The sequence below is a fragment of the Centruroides vittatus genome, unplaced genomic scaffold (assembly GCF_030686945.1).
Source record: "Centruroides vittatus isolate TY-2023 unplaced genomic scaffold, ASM3068694v2 contig_890, whole genome shotgun sequence".
NCBI lineage: Eukaryota > Metazoa > Arthropoda > Arachnida > Scorpiones > Buthidae > Centruroides > Centruroides vittatus.
In genome coordinates, this window is record NW_027122581.1 from 431,103 (window position 1) to 452,945 (window position 21,843).

At 30.4% G+C, this 21,843-nt stretch overlaps 1 protein-coding gene across 3 annotated transcripts in view; it reads right to left on the reverse strand.

The window, feature by feature from the left end:
- Positions 1-11,829, reverse strand: part of tweek (transmembrane protein KIAA1109 homolog tweek) — a 176,409-nt gene extending 164,580 nt beyond the window's left edge. For all 3 annotated transcript variants that reach the window (XM_067280734.1, XM_067280735.1, XM_067280733.1), the window contains exons 1-2: positions 11,675-11,829; positions 4,329-4,564 (exon numbers count right to left, since the gene is read on the reverse strand). In XM_067280734.1, the coding sequence (XP_067136835.1) occupies positions 4,329-4,564; positions 11,675-11,688 (250 nt within the window). In that variant the 5' untranslated portion in view covers positions 11,689-11,829. The remainder of the gene's footprint in view (positions 1-4,328; positions 4,565-11,674) is intronic.
- Positions 11,830-21,843: the final 10,014 nt, after the last annotated feature.

The following is a 21,843-nucleotide window of genomic DNA, read 5'->3' on the forward strand; positions in this document are numbered from 1 at the left end:
TGATTAAAATATCAACATCGTTGACACGAAATCGTCTCTAGCATAAAACAGGTATATTGTTAAATTCTAAGATTCATAAAACTAACTAAAAAATCAAAAGAAGCATCTAATTCTCCCTACAATAGGGGAAAAATGATAGAAAGAATTGTACACTTAAAAAATGCATTGTTTTAGCTTTGAATGACATCATGCTTCAAAGCAGAATATTGTAAAATTGAAGAGCTCCTTAAAGTTTTAGGACCAATACATTTAACAGCTTATGCCTTAAAATGACAAGATTTGCATCTTGTCATCCTACTTATTTACAAGTGAAGGCGTATTTGAATTTTTGCTATGTGAACTTGAAAAATTTGAAAAATGAAATTAGTTCCAAGTTGTTATATGCTGTAGAGGTATGAATTCAAGAGAGAAGACAATTAGACAGGATTAGTAACACTTCTCCTTTATTTACAAAATCCACAAAACATTTGAACAAAGTCTAGTGTATTTCTTCCACTAGCTGCAAAATTTGTCTGGACAAATATTGTTGAGATTATATCCAAATTATTCCATAGAAGATGAGTGCGATGATGAAAAGTGGCGAAGAAGAAAATCAAGCAATAGCTTTAACAGATGCTATGGAAAAATCAATACATAAATATTTTCAGGAACCTGAAGAAATGACTTCGTCAAGCCCTAAAACACTAAAAAAGGACTTTTCAGTATTAGAGAGTACAAACAGAACAAAAAATTTCAATTTATTACATTTTAATACTTTAAAAATGATTAAACCCAGCTCAATAGCAAGTGAGAGTTTTTTTTTCTATTTCTGGCCATTTTGTGTGCAAAAGAAAGGACACGGTTGAACAATAGATCTATAAACATTCTTTGCTTTCTAAAATCATATCTTCTTAGAAAGAATAAGAAATAAAATATTTTGTTGGCATATATTGTTATTTGTATTTCTTTATGGTTTTATACGGAGTAAATTTTATAGTTTAATATGATAATCTAGCAATTTCTTTTTTGTTTTGTTTTGTGTAGACGTCGGTCAATTTTATTTTGTTATATTTTTGAAATTTTATAAATATTAAATAAATTAAAAAGTCAACTCCATCCAATGAACAAAACGACAATACAAATACGTTGCACTAACCTTGTATAGCTTTGCAAGTAAAAAACTCAGAACGTATCACTAATGTTTTCAACCCACTTTTTAGGGTCTTCTTCAGGTGTTCCATAAATATTTTCTGGTTTTATTCATATGAATGCCCTATGCAGTCCCTATATAAAGAAATTGAAGCCTACACTAATGTAAAAATAACTTATAGACGTAAGCCAGATACATTCAGCATGTTAAAAAATGAGAAAGATCGAGCAGAGGTCAAAAAAATGCAGGAAGTATATAAAATTCCACTAAAAGATAACAGGTTCGATAGAAACCTCATATATGTCAGATCTACAAAACTATCACTCAGACAACACCTCCAAAAGCACAAAACAGACATCAAAAAACAGAAAAACAATACCACCTTAGTGATATATGTGAATGAAAACGGCATTACACCTGATTTACAGAAAGCGGAAATGATAAGACAAACCTGGCATATAAACCAACTGCAAAATCTGGAGGAGTTAAAAATTTTTAAAGCGGACTGCAAAGGCCTGTCAATCAATTTTAAGGAAGAGAACCAACTATTGAGAGCGTGGCAGGTGATTTATGATGCAATGCTATAACAACTAGCGCAAGCGCACATCTTTCGAATATTTAAATTTTAGAAGATTCGAAAAATAAATTTGAGGATAGAAAACATCGGAAACTGGAAGTTTAAAAAATTAGAATAAAACCAGAAAATATTTATAGAACACCTGAAGAAGACCCTAAAAAGTGGGTTGAAAACATTAGTGATACGTTCTGAGTTTTTTTACTTGCAAAGCTATACAAGGTTAGTGAGACGTATTTGTATTGTCGTTTTGTTCATTGGATGGACTTCATTGTTTTTTGTTCTAGAAAAAGCATTTAGTCAAATTATAAATATTTATTTTTTCATAATCCAAAATTAATTTTTTTATCAATTTTCACTTCTTCCATAATTTACATTATAGAGAAAGTCATCTAGAAGTATGGAAAATTTTTATTCTGTTTAAATTAAAATAGTGATAAATTCATTTGAATGATTTAAATTGCCAAACATCATTTTAATCAATCATTCAAATCTGAAACTCCTTCTTTCAGCTAAATTCTAGCAGTTTTTCAAATGTTTAACATCAAAATGATGATGTAATCACTACATTTTTCACATAAAGTACAAAATGTGAAAATCTCCAAACTATATTCAATATACCACTATTAATGAAATTTTTACTTATATTCAAATTAAATTTAAAATAATTTATTAATTTTACATTTAATGTATAAAATTATTAAATGACTGAAGTATTTTTATTTAAATAAGCTTACTTAAAAACTGAAATTGTTATAAATTGTTCATTATGAGAATAAATCAAGACACATATCTAAATAACTTGTTTAATTAGACTGGTTTTTACAGTGCACGATGAAAAATTACACAACTGTCTAGTGCAGTACTTCCCAATGAGGCAAACTTAAACTATTGTTGACCAAAATCATTTTTAGTTGGAAATTTTAATTTTAGACTAAAAAATTTTTGTAACCGTTTTTGTAATTTTTTTTTTATTTTGAGGTTAAAACATATCAAAATGAATTCAAATCTTGGTGAGTGGATCATTTAAGATATTTCAAATTATTTCAATAATTGAATAATTGATTATTTTTCATTTGAATTAAGCCATTGTAATTAAATTTAATATTTTTTCTGTGTAAAAATTCCCCTAAATTTTCATGTAATAAAATTAGATTTTCTATTAAATAATAAAAAGAAAAATTATTGTGTAATAAAATCACATTTCCAGAAACAAAAACAAACTATAAAAAGTATTCTCAAACAAGTAAAACAGCAAGGCAGATTTTTCGGACAAGACTATGTCTCAGACTCAGGGCTCGATGCAATCGTTCAAACTTCACTGACCTCAGCCACAGCAACAACCAGAAGGCATTTTCAGTGAAATTAACCTATCCAATGTCGAAATTTCTCTCTGTTGTGTGTACCCTGGGTTTTTCAATGCCAAATGAAAATTTCCTTTTTTTGAAAAAATAATCGTGGCTATTGTATCATCCGAAATTATTTTTTTTATTTTGCACAAACAAAATAAATATATTAATAAATATAAAACAAAAAAAAATTATATTTCGGAAGTTACTTTTAATATAAAATTATGACGACTAGCGCCATCTAGTTTCAAAAACGCTCCAATGCTGAAACGAGATATCTCAGGTCAACTGGTCAAGGTCAGCAGGTCACAACCAGAGAGGTAAATGGGTTTTTTTTTAAAGATTCATTTGTCAAAATTTGATTTCACAATGTTTGCATTTCCAACTTCCCAACAATATACACATGCACAAATCTCACACCCTTGCCTGTTTGTAGAAAGATGTCATCACATTTTATTTTATTTGGACTTGGTTCTCGGCCTCCTGAGTACATACAAGTCTGACGTTTTTTATGTTTGCATGATTTGGGCACCTAATACTCTGTGCCAAATTGCAACTCCTGACATGTTCCTCTTATACCAAAGGCGTGTACCTGTAACGGCACTGTGATTTTATAAACAAGACATAGTCTTGTCAATTAGAAAAGACAATAAATGTTTTCATATTTTGTTCTTTTCAATATCTAACAAACAAGTCTTTACAATGGAGTCAATCTTTTATTTGAAGTTACTCAACCACGTTGATATGCAAAAATGTTAAAAATTCCAGAGTGATGGCACAATTATAAAAATATATTAATTAATAAATAAAATAGTCAGGACAACAATAAAATATTTTTATAAAAAATCTACCTCATTTTTTTGCATATTGAGGCACCATGAAGATTGTTGTGTTCCTGAGGTATTGAAAACATTTGTTTCTTTCAATTTTGTGAATAATTTTATATTTTATTGTTATCCTGGTTATTTTATTTATTAAAAAATAAATGTAATATAAATAAAATTATAAATTATGATCCATTTAATATTATCCTAAATATTAAATAATAAGCTAAAATAAATTATGCTAAATTAAAAATTAAAAAAAACTGGAATAATCTAAACAAAATTGAAAATTTAAGCACATTTTATTATAATTAATAAATTTTTTGAACTAAAAATATCTAGAAACTAATTAAAACTTCTTAATTAAATATCAAAATTTTTAAAAAAATTAAAGTTAAAAAACATTTTAGTGATAAACAATTTAATTAAAAGTTTTTATTAATATAACTTACCTAATTTAATATATCCTCTCTTTACAAAACGATTTACTATTTTAGTAACTATATAACCAATTATCCTTGAATTATAATATGTGATATATATCACCCAGCTCATCGCAAGAAATAGTGCACAGAGAAGCCATGCGAAGTTAGAATCTAGAGAAATATCTTCAAAACTAGTTGTATTTCGACTTATAAAAGAAATTCTGTTAGAAGTAAATCCAGAATTGGAACTAGAAGATTCAAGCCTGTAAGATATATAATTCACAATAAATAAAAAGAACATATTTCTTTATATTTTTGAAAAATTTTAATACTTATAAATTAAAAAACTTTTATGAACTTTTTAAAAAATTTCAAATCAAATTGTTTTGTCAAAAGTTTAAATTTACAATGTTTCTATCTATCTTTAATAGTTCTGAGTTCTGGAATTCATCTTGACAAATAAACATTCAGAATTATAACATTTAATTTACTAAATACCAGTGGCGTAGCGTGGGTGTCAGCCGCCCCCTTATTTAGGTATTTTTACAAAATATTATTATTTATTGTGAAATTTTGCCGCCCCTTATAAGTGCCGCCCGGGGCGGGCCGCCCCTGCCACCCCCACTACGCTACGCCACTGCTAAATACTAACAAACACAGAATAGCACATAAAAATGCTTTACATTTAAAAAAATCATATTTCTTTTCATTTTAAACTTATTGTAATTGCAGTATCTTTTACAAAAATAAACACACATAACAAAGTTTTATTAATGTTGTAAGATATATACAAAATGATTATTAAAATCATGGTAGATACACAATGTGTCTATACAAATAAACTCAATAAACTGTCTTAGAAATTTCTCCCTCAGTTGGTTAACACATATTAATATATTGACTACATATGTATTCATTCTACCTTGGTGAACATATTCTCTTCTCAGATCATTATTTCAGCAACACAATAATGCTGTTTTTTCCCAAACTTATCACAACTTCTGTATGTTATAACTCTTTTTTTTTTATTCTTTTTAAGAACCTTTAACAAAATGCATTTTGGACTCATATCATCCCTCTTCAGTTGTTATACAGTTGTTACATATTAAAATATCCATTAATCTGATTATTTACCAAAATACTGGCAATAATCCTTATGCAATTGCTACGATTATTTACAAAAATAATCAGCAATTGCATAAGGATTATTACCAGTATTTTGGTAAATAATCAGATTAATGGATAAATAACATATACAGTGGAACCTATATATTTGTAATATTTGATATTCGTCACATTTTGATGACTTTTTTATTTTTCCATATTCGTCAGTATTTTCTGTATTCATCGTCATTCCCAACACCAGAAGTGGCACTACAATTGCAAGCCTGTGCCAATCAGCTATCCGTGTTAGCTAGCTGTAGTTAATCAGTCTGCTTTGTACGATCATTGTGTATTGTTGAGTTATTGAAAAATAATCAATGCGAGAAAACTAAGTTCCAATCACTCCAAAGTGGCACCCAAATGTTGCTATAGTCAACCAAAATACAAATACATTCAATGATAATGTAATTGCCTACTTCAGAAAAGTTTTAAAAAGCACACAAAAACACACAACACTGGACTGGACAAGTTCTTTATTAAATCGAGTACTACTGAATCATCAGCAAAACAGACCCCATGATCATAACTGGAATTACCTAATGTTTTAATTGATGTCTTCTTCTAAACAATATTACTATATTAATAATGATGTTCTTCCTCTTCTATCACTATATTGTATTTATTTAGTACAACAAAGATAAAGTTTTACAAACAACATAATTTTTATTCTTGTACCTTTTTTCAGAATGGGAATGGATTAATTGAATATCAGTTATTTATTATGAGAAAAATTGTTTCTATATTTGTCATATTCTGTATTTGTTAGGTCCTTAGGAACAGATAAATGACGAATATAGAGGTTCCACTGTATACATATTAATTTATTTTAATTTATTTTATTAATTTATTTCAAATTTATTATTTTTATTAAATATATATCATACTAGCAGATGAGCCCGACATTGCTCAGGCAAAAAGTAACAATAGTGAAGATTAAGATTATTAATTTATAGCCAATTTTTCATTATAATAGAGAATTAACTTACTTGATGATAAACTTAAATAAAATGATTAATGTTAAATTCTAAAATCTAAAAGAACTTGTCTGGAACATTATATTTCAAATTTGGAACGAATTCAAATATTTGTTCAAATTCGTTTATTTTAGATTTATTATTTTTGGGTTAACCGAAAGGTGGAAATGATTAAAATATTTATTAATTGCCAAAATGTATACTATATATGATACTATTTATTTTCCTTCATTATTTACATTTTATACTGACTAAAATTAACTCTCTTCCCCTCTTCCCTTGGGGGGGTGGAATTGCCAAAAATCTCTTTTTAATGTGCATTCTAATAGCATACCCTACTAAAATGCAGTCAAAAATGCAAAAACTGCATGTAAAATAGTACAGTAGAAGCCAAGTTCTTCAGGTTAAGCCTTAATCCTTTCCCTCTCCCCCACGGAGGGGAATTTCGAAAAATCCCTTCTTAGCATACATTCTCATGACATACCCTAACTGTGTATAGGGTTGCCACCTATCCTGGTTTGACCCGGAAACTCCGGGATTCAGTGAGTTATCTTTGGGCTCCGGGGCTAATTAATATTTCTCCAGGTTGTGCAAGTTGAAATGAATATATACAGAATTATATGCAAACTGTCACGTATATTTCTTCTCCCTTGTACCCAGTGGTGATATTTGAAATATTTAACAAAGGGTTCGATAGCAGAAAATTTTTCCCTAACAATCACCGACAAACAAAATGGAAATAAATACAATACCTTTTCTTGCGATATATCTAATAATCAGTGGCGTATTTGGAACGTAAGGGGCCCTGGGTGAAGACCAGGTAACAATAGTATATTAGTGCTGTTGACCTTTTTTTTTTTTTTTTTGGCAGAGAAATTTTTTACCCCAAAATAAACAGATGTCATCGTCTCTCGAAATACAATATCCTTTCTATTTCGCCATCCATAGCCCGACACGTGTTCCACAGCCATCTTGTATTATCTAGCGCGAGTGAGATTGTGGGATCTCTCTTATGACTGGATCTACTTTCAAGAACTCTCTTGAATCAATTGCGATTAAACCTCGTTTCGGTCGAGAGAGATCGCACCAAGGCATAGTCCCCGACCTTGCTCACAATCTAGATTGAAATGCTCGGTGTGAACGGGGTATAAGGCTCTAGTTTAGTAGTGTTACAGAGTATAATATGTATATTTTAATATATTTTTTAAAAAAAACAAAACTACTGAGAAATGTTACGTGTGTTTAACAAGGTTCGGGAAACTGAAAATTTTACAAACGGGTTCGGCCAAACCTGTGCGAACCCGCTGAATATCACCACTGCATGTACCGAATTACTAGTGTAGTGGTCGTTGGCTTAAAGACATAACATCTATAACTGGCGTAGGAGCATTTCTGCTGCATGCTATGTAGTTGTACTCTCTCTTGTGACTGTTCTGTCAAGAGATGTCTGTTGAGAGTGACATGATATAGCCTACATAGGTGACAGTTTGATAATCAGTGTTTGTGTTGGTTGATAATTAATGGTAAGTTATAGTATATAGCAGGGGTGGGGAAGCAAGAGTTCAATGGGAGCCGAAATGTAGGTTTTGCAAAATGTATGGGAGCCGCAGTTCTGTACTGTCGTGGCAGATAGTATGGTAAGGCGTGCGATTTTATTATATAATATAAATATAATATAAAACAAATATTGAATTTTTTAAATAAACATATTTTCACAAAATTATAAAAATAAAATTGTAAAAATAATAATAAAAAACAGAAATTAACAATTTCAGCAGAGCCGCAGGTACCTCAAAAAGAGCCGCATTTGCCCATGTCTGGTATATAGTTACTCCTATTGTCCCAAACTCTAATCAGTCTCAAGCAGGTTAAATAGCATTACATAACAAACAGTTCTGTCGGACCCTCAAAATTTTTTTTTTTTTGATTTTCGGATGTTTTTTAAGTCTCCAAATTTTTTCAAAAATTTTATCGCGATTTTAATCAACCTTTAATGACACACGATTAATGCTTAATTGTTTTTTAAATGAGATTTTTTTATCAAATTTCATTCATCTTCTGAAGTTCTAGTGCACGGATTTTACTTCGGTAAAGTTATTTAAAGCTACTTTCTGATGTCAAAAACGACATCCAATAGTTTTTTTAATTTTTTTAATTAATAGATTTTATTATATTATATATACATTTAATTAAGTCGTGAGGTCAGAAATTGCAATAAAAAGTGAAATTTTTGAAAAATATTTACAAATATGCGGCCATCTAGTATTCACCCTACTTTAGACCCTTCACCTCCTGAGACTTCTATGGAAACGTCCCTGGGTTTTGTTTGGTTTCTTAAATCATCGTCTCCGGGCAAGACTAAGTTATGAGGTGGCAACCCTAACTGTGTACCAAATTTCAACTTTCAACTCCTAACCATTTGTGCTCTGCAGTTATTATTATTATTAACCCATCTCAATTATATATAGAAAATTGATGCCATTGGATAATATATTCTTTTCTGTCATATTACTACCTAACTACAATCAGACAACATTGTTTTCTCAAAACTGTAAGTATGCAACATTTTAAAGTAAAACAATAAAACAGTTCCAAAAGTAAAATGAAACAGATATTCATAAATTTTTTGCTATTATTATTTTTATAATATATTGCTGTAATATAGGGTAAAGTGTTGTTATTTTGCACTGTTGAAAAATAATAAAGTGCCCATCAGTGCTTGAATGGATAAAACCACTGAACACTGGTAGTTGGTTGTGTGTAGTGATTGCAAATTTACCAGGTATTACCTTACCAGTAATTCGATAATTATATTCGGAATTACCAGTTTATCGGTAATTTACCAGTAAATTCGTATTAACAAAGATTTAAAATGAAAATTGAATTACTGACAGAATTATTGAACAACCATCTGTTTTCAAGTTTTCTATCAGTTTAGACAAACAACATTCTTGTAATAGCAATTATTATGACATAACAGACATTGAAATAATGCTGATAATTAATTATGTTTTTCTTTATTTTGAAAGTAGGCTCTTAAAAAACATGAGACATTTAGGCTCTCGTTGTCCAATCTAGATCTAACTTTCGTACAAATCGCAGCTGTATTAGAAAAAGCTCTCTCGGAATCAATACTAGTTGAACATACTATCATTAGAGTATTGAAAACCTTTTAAAGATACATTCCTTGTATTTTTTGCTCTAAGAAATAATTCATTTCTTTCTTAACTATATCTTTCACACTTTTAAACTTACTTACACCTATCCCTCGATTTGAACAGTACTCAATTTGCACGGTTTCGTTTTTACACGGTTTTTAAATGAAAACAAAAAAGTTTTTGAGACAGCTGTTGGTAGCTGTTCACGGGTTATTCTCATGCACATCTGTCTAGAAACTTGTCTTTCTCTGAGATTTGTTTCAGTTACCGTAAATACTCAAATACATCACAAGTTTTTCAATCCAATACACTATCTCTATAGATAGGGACCAAAAAAACAGTCCAAAACATAAACTTCTATTGGGTGTAAAATTACAAAACTTGCTGAGGTCATAAACAACATCCAATAGAATGTAAATAAGCATTGTTTGAATTATTTCCAGCAACGAAATGTTACGTCTCATTTTACACAGTTTCGGTTTGCACGATTTTTCTAGGAACGTATCTACCGTGTAAATCGAGGGATGAGTGTATATTATTGTTATCAGTGTCTACGCTCGTTTTATGTTTAATGAATAAGTTTAATTTCTCTTTCATTGTTAAATTTGACTTTTCTATTGTGCACACTGTTCTCGTGTCAATGTGAGAAGTTGTTGTGGTAAGCAATGAACACCTTTCATTAGAATCTAAATCTGAACTAATTTCAGTGACATCTGCAAGTCATGATTCCTTTTCATTTTCTGATAAGTGCTTGATTATTTCTACAATACTATTCAAAATTATATTTTTGTTAACATTATTGGATATTTCATGTGACTTATATTTGTTCACTTTTTCTGGATTATTCTCCTGTATTATACTCCAAAAACAGGTCTTTATTTTGGAGTATAATACAGGAAATCAAATTATAAAAAAAACTAGAAAATTCCTTTTAATAACTTTAAATTACAAATGGAATCACCCATCACCACCTGCACAGTTTTCTGGCTATGGTATGGGGGAGACAAAAAAGAAATCTGCTTTCCACGGGTAATCCTATGGGAATTTTAGGAAAATAAATATCGGGTTAATTAAGAGGTTTTTAACCGAAATACCAGTAAAAAAATTAACTACCAGTAAATTTACCAGGGTATAATTTTCCTAAAATTCCCGGTATACTGATAAACAGGTTACCGGTAATGCAATCACTAGTTGTGGGTTTATGTTTCACCAACTGGTTGGTGCCACATAGAGTTTTCCTGATTTTCTTTACACTTGTAACACCTAAAGAGATTGTTTCCATAGAAAGTCCTTCTGGAAGGTATCCACCTAAGCAGATCGTCCACAAAATGAGAATTGTAATTGTTTGATTTGTTGGGATAAGATAACACAACATTTACGAAATCTAAGAAGGGAAACGCCTCCTGGGAAAATTTTCAATGGAAACTGGCTCCTATTTACATGTTGAACAAGTGAAGAAAACCCAGGAAACTCCCATGGCCAGTCTACTGTCAAACACAAATCTGCAACCAACTACCAGCGTTCAGTGGTTTTAAGTTTTATTCACTCAGCCACAGGTTGAATCTGTAAAAAACTGTCTAAAATAGTATACAACAGGAATCAGGAGTAGAAACTACTCAGAGGAAACACAGAGAAGTATTAATATTTTTCTTATATAATTTTAAAATTTCTCGTATTTGTACTGTTCCATAGAAAGTATGCCCAGGGCCTGGTTTAAGCTCACTTATGGGCCCTTATACGTCGCTTAATCGCACTTAATAGTAGTTATGCCACTAATAATTTGTAAATCTTACTAAACTTTTAATCAGTTTTAAAAATGAACATCTTTCAATTTTGAAATATAAAAGTAAACTTTTTCTCAAATTTATAAACATATTATTTAAATTATAATAATTGTGAATTTAGTAAAAGCACAAAATCGATTCAAAAAAATAACGTAATTCAAATGAGATTACAAAATTTAATTCAAAATAAAGTTCGAACTTGAGTCACTCGTCCTTCCTTGCAGATGATAAAAATAGAAAGTCGAATAACTCAAAACTTCAATTATATAAATCGTGTTAAATAACACACTTACGTCGATGACTCCATTTTTGTTGAGTTTTTAATCACACATAACACTAACTTTCCTCATTTCCAATATAGATCGAATATCCTTATACTTTATCTTAAGATATACACATTGAAGTAAGTTTGTTTACTTCTGAATTCGATAAACAGCTCCACCTGCTTGATGATAATTTGTTATTACGTTATTACGTTATTAACTATAAAATTAATGTTTTAAATTTTAACGTAAAATAAACATTTTATTTATAATTAATATTATCTTTTAAAAATTCGGTGTAAATAATAATATTTTTATTATAATTTTTTAGTGTTAATATAGTTTTTATTCTTTTATTTTTACTCTTCCAGTTCGGAGACCACTATAGGATATTTTTTTTAAGCCTTAGTCAATTATTCCTGGTTAACAATGAGGCGGCCAATGCTATTTGTAAGGAGTGAGACTTGACATATCCGGACTAAATCACCCTTGAAAAATTTCGTGGTAATCCGACCTAGATTTGAACTTGAATTCCTGAACCGATAGTCTTGCATTTTAACCACCTCGGCCAGGCCGGATGGCCGAGCGGTCAAGGTGGTAGCCTACCGCTCTGGGGGACCCGGGAACGAATCCGAACGGGTCGAATAATCCCCAGGAATTTTTCGGGGGCGATCCGACCGGATATGTCGGCCACCGTCCCTTACAACTCGGCCGCCCCATTGTGGGCATGACCGAACTCATAATGGGCTTGCTAAATAAGGCCCTCATAGCGCCCACAGAGCGGAAAGAGTTTTTAAAAAAGAATCTCGGTTATTCGTCCGTCATATTGAAATCTTTTTTAACGATGCCGGATAGACAAGAGTGGATATAGCACGTTTACCAATTTTTAGAGTCAGATTCTCAGGATTTTTTCATAGATGATTGGTCCGGATATGTCGAATTCTGTCCTTCATTACCCGGTCATCCCATTCTGGACATGACTGAACCTAAAATCGTTAGTTTGTGGCTTTGAGGGATACGTTGAATTGAGGTCTACTACTTAGAATATTTTCATGGAAAATTTGAGCTGGATATTTCGAATTCTGTACTTTATTACTAGGCACTGTGAGAATGGCCGAACCTAGGATGGATAAGTACAACCCTGTCTAAAAGGGCCGAGTGGATAAAAAACCACTAAACAATGGTAGTTGGTGACAGGTTTGCATCTCACCAACGAGCCAATGAAATGAAGTTTTCCGGAATTTCTTCACGAAAATGGAAAACTGACACCTAAATAGGTGCCAGTTTTCTTATAGAAAGGTCCTCATCTCCCTTGACAGATCGTCCATGTTTGCACTGCCGTATCCCACCAACTTCGCCTTAACAAGAAAAACCTTTATAGAAGACCCTGAGCAGGATTTTTTAAAGGGTGAGATCCGTAGCAGATTATATTCTTTTGAGGCCCTAGGCGCAATTTCGTTATAAGGACCTTTATGCAAAAGTATTTTTTATATTAAAAAAAAACATACTTTTTATAATGTACTTAACTGATTTTTTACAATTTGGAATTAAGGAATGCAGACATTTTTTGTATTATTGTTTTTTATTTAATTGTTTAATTATTTTCAAATGGGGGAATTAAAGCCTCAAACATCTCGTGTGCATGGTCTTGTTTCTTAGTACCGAATATGTTGCCACCTTTTAAAAATGGCTGACTCGGACCAAGGTCAGGGCCTATTTCAGTAACGCAGAACACCTAAGTTAGAATTCTGAGTGGCTTAGTGGGCGGAGCTAAGAATGCTCTTGTATCATTGAACGATTATTCTGTTAGACAACTGGTCAAAATGGTGGACGAAGTTAAAATTATGATCGTAACAATTGTCGCAAACGAACTGGTCGAAAAGGATGAAGTAACCAATACAATTATTCAAATGGAAGCTGCGTCAGATCATGATTAAATTAACGAAGCTATTATTAATTGTAATTAACGAAATGGACCGTTATCTTCCGTTAAAATGTATTCGGAATCTCTTATACCGACGTGTGATAATTTTGTATTTCGAAGTCATTTTAGAATAAGTTAATGATTTAGAATGAGAGAATAACTTTGTGATTTTTATAATAAAATACTGGTATGTTTAGTCCAACACGAGCAGCCATCTTGCTAATCCTACGACGAGACAAAAACACATTTTATTCAAATCAAGCCGATAATACGATCCTTTGTTCAAACTTATATTTCTGCGCCGCCATAAAATACAAGTTGCAAATTGAAATAGAATTAATTTAATGAAATTTTTCTTATTTGGTATATAAATATAACACATACGTATGTGTATATAAAAATTTATTTAAATATGAATATTTAAATTAATAACGTTGGGCGCATCTATTTGTTTATTTAAATTGGCTGCAATTTTAAAAAACTGTAGACCTATAAATTCCCACTGTCGTCCGTCCGTTTGTCTGTTCTTCCTTAATCTCGAGAACGGAGTTCGATACATGAAAATCAAGATCAAATATAGAAAGCTTAGGGACGGGATGTCCCGATTAACTATATATAATTCAAAAAGTTTTTTCTCGAAATGAGTTAGATAATGACCGGCAGGAGTCTGTTGATTATTATGTTTACAGTATGAAAAATTACATTTTTTAGTGCACTATCGGCCTCCCTAAAAATTTGGCCGCCCGCGTGCATACACACACTGCATATCTACCAAAACCGGCCATGATAATGGGCATGGAGGAAAGGCCACTTGAGACAAATTGAAAAAATTTCTACTGTAAAAAACAAAAGAATACGTCAAGAGGTTCTTTAAAATAAACAAAAGGGTTGCACTAAAACTGTATATGTACTGTACTAAAGTCCATTCACACTTTTAAAATATGCTGAACGTTTATACGAAATATACATTAAATAAATCTTTAATAACAAATATATTACCGTAATATTTCTTCGATTCTAACACACCTTAAATTAAATTTCAAGAGTTTGTTCTTTTAAATTGAAGTAAACATTTTAAATTAATCAATTTAATTAAGTTTTAACTAGTGACAAGTTAGAGAAACAATACAAATGCCATGAAATAGATAATGTTTAGCAGCTTTATTTTCATTCTCTTCCATGTATACAATGAGTATTCCTTTTAATGGTAGTACAGTACATCATAATGTCATCTGAAAGTATTTAAACACCGAAAACAACTTTTTTCGTGCCATTGGTAGCTTTGGCAGTCTGATGAAGCCTGGGATTTTCTTTTCAGAATAATATTTATTAAAAATATTGTGGTTTGTTGCCTATATTTATAATAAAAAGAAATTTTCAATTTCTGTTAGATGTTTGTGGAAGTAAATATGTAATTTTTTCTATTCAAATCATAGATCCCAAACTTTATTATTATTATTATTTGACTCTTCTGCTTTGTGAGCACTACGAGGGTATTTTTTTCCGTGTCCATCATAGGAGAGGAGGCCCGACATATCCGGACAGACCGTCCACGAAAAAAATTCCTTAAGTTTTTCGCCCGCCCGAATTCGATTTTGATATCCCGGAGTGGTACATTAATTAATCGCCTCGGTCACCCGGCTATCTAGATCGTAGACTACGAGTCTCTGCTTTACAGTTTTATTTTTAGTATTTTTCTTCTGTGGGCACTAAGAGGGCCTCTTTTAGCAATCCCATTATGTGTTCGGCCAGGCCCACAATGGTGCGGTCTGGTGGTGAGGGATGGGGTTTATTTTAGTTACTAGAGAGAACTAGAATCGTAAAACTTCCTGTAAATTTGTAAATGCAAAAGTAACGATAATAATGCTATTTTTACATAAGTTATTTTAACATTAAATTTTATGATTTTATTAATAAATTAATTTATTTTAAATTAATTAATAATATTTAAAAATTAATAAATAAATTAATTTTATTTATTAATTTATATCCTTTTATATTTGTATATAATTCATTAAATAATTATTTTATTACGATATATATATCTATCGTAATATATATCGTATATATATCGTTAATATTAAATAATTATTTAATGAATTATATATATATTTTCCAACCAGAGGGCATTAGGAGCAGGAATCTATGTGTGCAGAAGTGATAGTATTTCGAGTGTTTTTGGAAGCGAAGTGCGAAGTTAATTTAATCTAAAGCTGGACGAATAGACACGTGTGACATATAGCGGTGATTATGGGTGGATGGAAACTAGAAATAATGAGAATTGCTGTGTATATGGCATTTCCCGTTGGTACTTTTTATTATTTCAATCAACCACAGTATTTTGAGAAATGGGTTGTTAATGTTCGAAGAGAAATGTATCCTCCCGAAAATTTAGATACGAAAAAACGTTTGAAAGACTGCATGAAAGAAATGCGCGAGAAGAAAAATACGGAACTTTTAGAAAAGTTGAATACAGTAGAAAAAAGAATCTGATTGATGCGAATCATTTCAAATGTATGATGTACGAAGTGTTTCTTTTTAAAATTTAACAGTATTTAAAAGTTTGTTATAAACAAAAAATATTTGTTTTTATTAAAAAATGCACATTTGAATAACTTTGTATAGATGACACTTGATGTCAAAACAAACAATAAATAAAAGAAACTGTTGGTGTTATTAACTTTAACTGTTATAAAATTTTCAAGATCTGTCAGGAGTGTTTTTCAAACTCTCTCTCATCAAAGACCGGTGAAATTATGGATAATTTTACATGGATTGAATAATTGTATGTGACTAAGAATTATGCTTGCTTATGCTTTTCTAGAGTTATTGTATGTAACAAAATACATACGGTAATGATAGATTACTATCACCGTAATTAACTACGTCAGCTTCGGTGTGGTTCAATATTTTTCTGTGGACTGGTAAAACTTTACGCGGAGCAGCTGTTGAAAAACACTGATCTAAAGTACGTGTGAAATGCACAGATCTGAGAATTTTGCTGCAGTTAAAGTTAATTACCTTGATAGACAGTTTTGTTTTATTTAGTTACTATTTAAGATGCATATTTTTGAGACCAATCAAAATTTTTTGAAATTAATATAAAGTATTTTTAGATGAGCATTATATTAAAAGTTATGGTTAATGTTATGGTGTGTAAAACAGTGGGGATGCACGTCTAACCTAACCTATTCTAATAATTTGGTTGGTAATGATTATGGTAAATTATTAGAATAGGTTAGAACGTGTGTCCCCATGTTTTCTTTCTTCTGTTTCCTTGAATTGGAGACGAGCTGCCATTTTAGCATCATAGGTAACATTAACCAAAGCTATTACTTACTACTATCATTTTTTTACTGAAAGTATAAAAATATGCATGTCTAGATCCAAAATTTATTCCTTGACAAAATGAGTACAACTGGAAAGGAAATATTTACAAAAAAGCCAATATTCAGTATTCAAATAATCCAAAACTCAAAATGTTTGATGGCTTTAAGTAGGCATCTGGTTTAGAATAAGAAATTTCAAGTAAGAACATCAATAGTCTAGAATGAACCTATTAAATTTTTTAGCATATTTTATTAAGTTTTGAATTTTGAAAGTGTTTTCTAACCTTATTATCAAATTCATTATGGATATACTAGAACGGATGGCGAACCTATGGCACGCGTGCCCAAAGTGGCACGTAAGAGAGATCATCTGGCACGTAATGTATCATATGATTTCTGTCTTTTTCAATCATCCTTTCTGTATCACCTGATCATCTTTTTTTCAATCAGATTTTTTACATTTATTCGAATTAAAGTGTATTTGTTTAATTTCTTTAAATATCATTATTCGAAGTCTAAGACATTGGCACGCATTAACATCTTTAAAGCTAAGTATGCTTACAATATGGCACGCGGACTCAAAAAGGTTCGCCATCCCTGTACTAGAACAATGGTCACCAATATTTGACTTTATGGGCCACTAAATTCATAATTTTGAATCCCATGGACCACTACGTGAATTTTTTTTAAATGATACAAACATCTATAGAATAATAGTCATGAAAGTTTTATTTTACTTTATTAATATGAAATTCACTTGTTTAATTACAACAAATTAGTGTGAGGTTTTTTGTTGATTGTTTGAAATAAGTTTATGGATTCTTAGCTCTTTTCAAGAAAGGATGGCAATCGCACTCACATTATTAATTTATTGACACAAATTTATGTTTGGTTTTAGATTCTAATAGAAAAATCCAATGAGTGAGAAAAAGCAACCAAGCATTTTGCATTTCTTTTGTAATACTTCATGTAATCTTCAATTGATCAATGTCCAACTTTCTCCACGGACCACCAGAATTTTCTTGCAGACCGTCAGTGGTCTATGGACCATCTGTTGGCAACTGCTGTACTAGAACATCAATCTTATTTAGAATTTGTTTAAACCAGATTTAACTGCTTAAAGCAGTGGTTCTCAAAGTGGGTGATATCGCCCCTGGAGGGCGTTTGAATTATCCAAGGTGGTGTTAGGTATGATGGGAGGGCCGTTGTGTACACAGAATGGGATATTACTGCTAACAGTCAAACCCAGGGGCAGTAATCCAAAAAGTTTGAAAGCACTGGCTTAAAGCATGCTTGAAAATATTTATTAATTTTCAAGGTTTATATTGTTGGATAGAAGTTAACTTATTCTTTTCATTTATTGAGCAGAATTCTTTGGATTCTTACAAATCTAATTTGAAATTTTTCAAAATATTTTAATTACTTTTTGCTAATTATACATATATGTGCAAAATGTTTGCATTATTTACATGTATTTATAAAGTTTTCTTTTGATCTGCTAAGCTGAATCTCAAATCAAGAGTCTGATTTTGTAATACTGTAGTCAATTTTTATGTTGTCATGAAGCAATATGACCAGAGACAGATCTACATAGGGACTAATAGGGCTTAAGACCTGGGCCCCCAAGTGTCAAGGGCCCACAAAAATTGAATTATTTTTGTTAATAATGCATCTTTATTTCTTATGTTTTTTAATATAAGATATAAAGTCTAATTCAACACCATTTCATAAATAAATATATTTCAACTCTGATTTTGATGTTATTAAAAATGAATTTTAAACCCCAATTTAAAGATTCTTAATCTAACAAAAAATGGGGCTCCGTTGGATTTCAATAAGCCCTAGGCCTGAAATACCTAGATTCGCCCGAGTATGACAGACATGACTAATGAAAATACAATTTTTTAAATTTGAAATTTTTATGAATTATATCTTTAACATTACAAAGTAATAATGTTTCCTGAATTCCATATGCACACTTTGTTTAAATGCAATATTAATTTATATTATGGGTATTTTTGTAAAATGACATCATTGTTGTTCTTTCACTAGACATTTTGACTGATACATATACAAAATACTTAAAAGCTGAAATTGTGAAAAGTTGCTAGTGGTCTTACATAAAATGAGTTTTTTTTAATGTTTCATGTGGGCATATTCAAATAATTTCATCATTTAATCCATAATTTGTTACTCAAGTTAATTCAGAAACATCAGTACAATGGATTGTTTGAAAAAAATGTAAAATTTGTGCTTGTTCTTTATGCATTTGCCAATTATAATCTGCTGAAAGTAGAATTATAAAGTACTGTCTACTAAGTAAAATTCATATAATAGTTGATATTTCATATGACAAACCAGCTATCAATTTTTGACGGCTTTTGCCATTAAAAAGCGATAGCTGGTTTGAGGGGTACATTATTGCTCTTTCCAGAGTGGTATAGCTATAGTGAAAGACAAAACTTTTGACATTTTAAAGGAATTCACTGTGTTACATGAAAAGAAGAATTTAGGGAAGCTGAAAGTTTGGTGGACTGTGGCATCCAAAAGCTGTAGCCTGTCCAAGTCAGACATAAGTGTTGCCACCTTTACAAAATCGCTGACCCGGATGGCAGGTCAGGTTTGTTCGAACAGAAGTTCCTGACGCATGTGCAATGTTATTTTACAATGCGAAGAATAACGTGCATAGAAATAAAACACCTTAATTTGTTGCTGAGAAAAATATATAATTGAAAAACAAACCTTTTCAGCCCAATTAACAGGCCATCACCAGACAGTGAATCAATTCCCGGACTGTCTGGGTGAAAACCAGATGGGTGGTAACACTAGTCAGACACCTGCCATAGTGAAGAAAGAATCCTTGGAAAGTAGGCAAATCCCTGTACCCAGAGACATTGTGAGAAAAGTAGAGAGTTTGGTATGAATTGTTATTTGCATAACTTCCAAAAATCTAAGAGCAAAAGAAATAACTAAGTTCACAGCTTATTCCTCAACATATTGCAGAGAGAAAGACCACTGTAAAAAACTACATGAGAGATGAGAGGCAGGTGAGAGATGAAAATTTATCATAACTCAATAAAGCATGGATGTACTGTACCTGTTCAACACAAATATGAATGATATACTACTAATGATTGTAGATATCTTCACTATACTATACATTATTTATTTGCCAAAAATTTATTGCTGTGGTTCTTTAATACCTTTCATACATCTACAAGATTTTATTTACTTAGGCATACACACTTAAATGATGAAAATTTATTACCTAACTTATATAAAATTATTGTTAAAGCTATATTTCAAACAAAGTAAGCATGCTAAATTTAAAGATTAAGTCTAAATTTATATATTTATTACTGTCTCATTTTAAAGGCATACTTTATAAAAATATCATACATTTGCCAAGTTCCTTCACAGGATCAATAGGTGTTTTCATAATCTATTATTTTAGTTTTAAAAATAGTGTGATTTATGAATCCAAATTTGCAGATGAAAAGAAAATTTTATTGATATAATATGAATATTTCTCTTTAATCCTGCTGTTCTGTACTGCAAAGATACAGGAGCAGTAAAACAAATATATGTTCCTGTACTAGTTTGCTGTTAGGAGAAAGGCCTCCATTCAGTTCTGTTCTATACAATGTGTCACTGCAATATATTTTATTGTTTTTATATCCTTACATATTTGCACAATAGGGAAACACTATGCTTTCCTCTCACCTTTTTCCCTCAATATTGTCTTTGGCAATGATTTTTTGATACTTATTATAAAATGGTATCTCTCTACTGCACTAATCTGTTTTATCATCATTGACAGTATTGTTTTTTTTCTTCTTCCAATTTTTTTAGAACATGAATATTATTGACTATAATTTACAGTAAATGTATGTTATATTGATGATCCATTAATTAAACTTTAACCCTGACACTGAAATCCCTTCTAAATTTTAGCTATGCAATGCAGGGATGTATTAAGATAGAAGACAGATTATAAACAATGATTTCAATAATTTAATCAAAGATTAATATTTTTGAGAAAAAAGTTAAGATGCATAGAAACCAATTTTTGATTGAAAGTTTAATAAGAAATGAATATTTTTATAAGAATGATGAGTTTAAATTTTATTTGATCTTAAGCATACTGCAATTAAAGGTTGGTTGTCATTATTTTTTTATTTAAAATTGAGAGAGATATTCTTTTAGAATTTTATAGTTTATTACAGAATGAGTAGTTTATGAATAGTATATTTTTGAATACCAATTGTATGTTTTCAGTCTATTCAAAAGTATTTAGTCTTTTAGTATTCAAAAAATATATTCTAAAAATCTAAAAAGAAAAAAAAATCAGTAGAATCCACATTGTAATCAGTTGTTTAATGTTATAAAATGAGCATGTCACAAAACTTATAAATTAAAATACATTATAAAACCTCATATAGTGTAATCAGGATATTTATGACAGGATTTAGGATGATTTATAGATTTTTGAATATTTTTTTAGCTGTTTACTTGAACAGCTAAAAAATATTCAAAAATGTATTAAGCTCAACACATCAGCCTCTAACAATTGCATGTTATCAATATTAGTTGTTAGTCTTAACCAGTGCTTTAAACAATTTTTTGCCTGTTGCAAAATTTGCAGTTTGCCAAAATTTTGAAATTTAGTCAAAAATTCTGTTTTATACTTTCCCAGTTATTATGTATATGTAACAAGGAAAAGTATGGGATGGGAATTGTCAAATTTCACCCTCCAATCCAAGCTCAGAGTTTTTTGCAAATCTCCATGTTTTGAGATCTGAATCCAAAGTCAAAAAACAGGAAAAAAATTTTGTGGATATATATATCTATCCACAATATATATATATATATATATATATATATATATATATATATATCCACAATTATATTAATTAAACTAATGTTAACAAAAAGTCTTATTAACA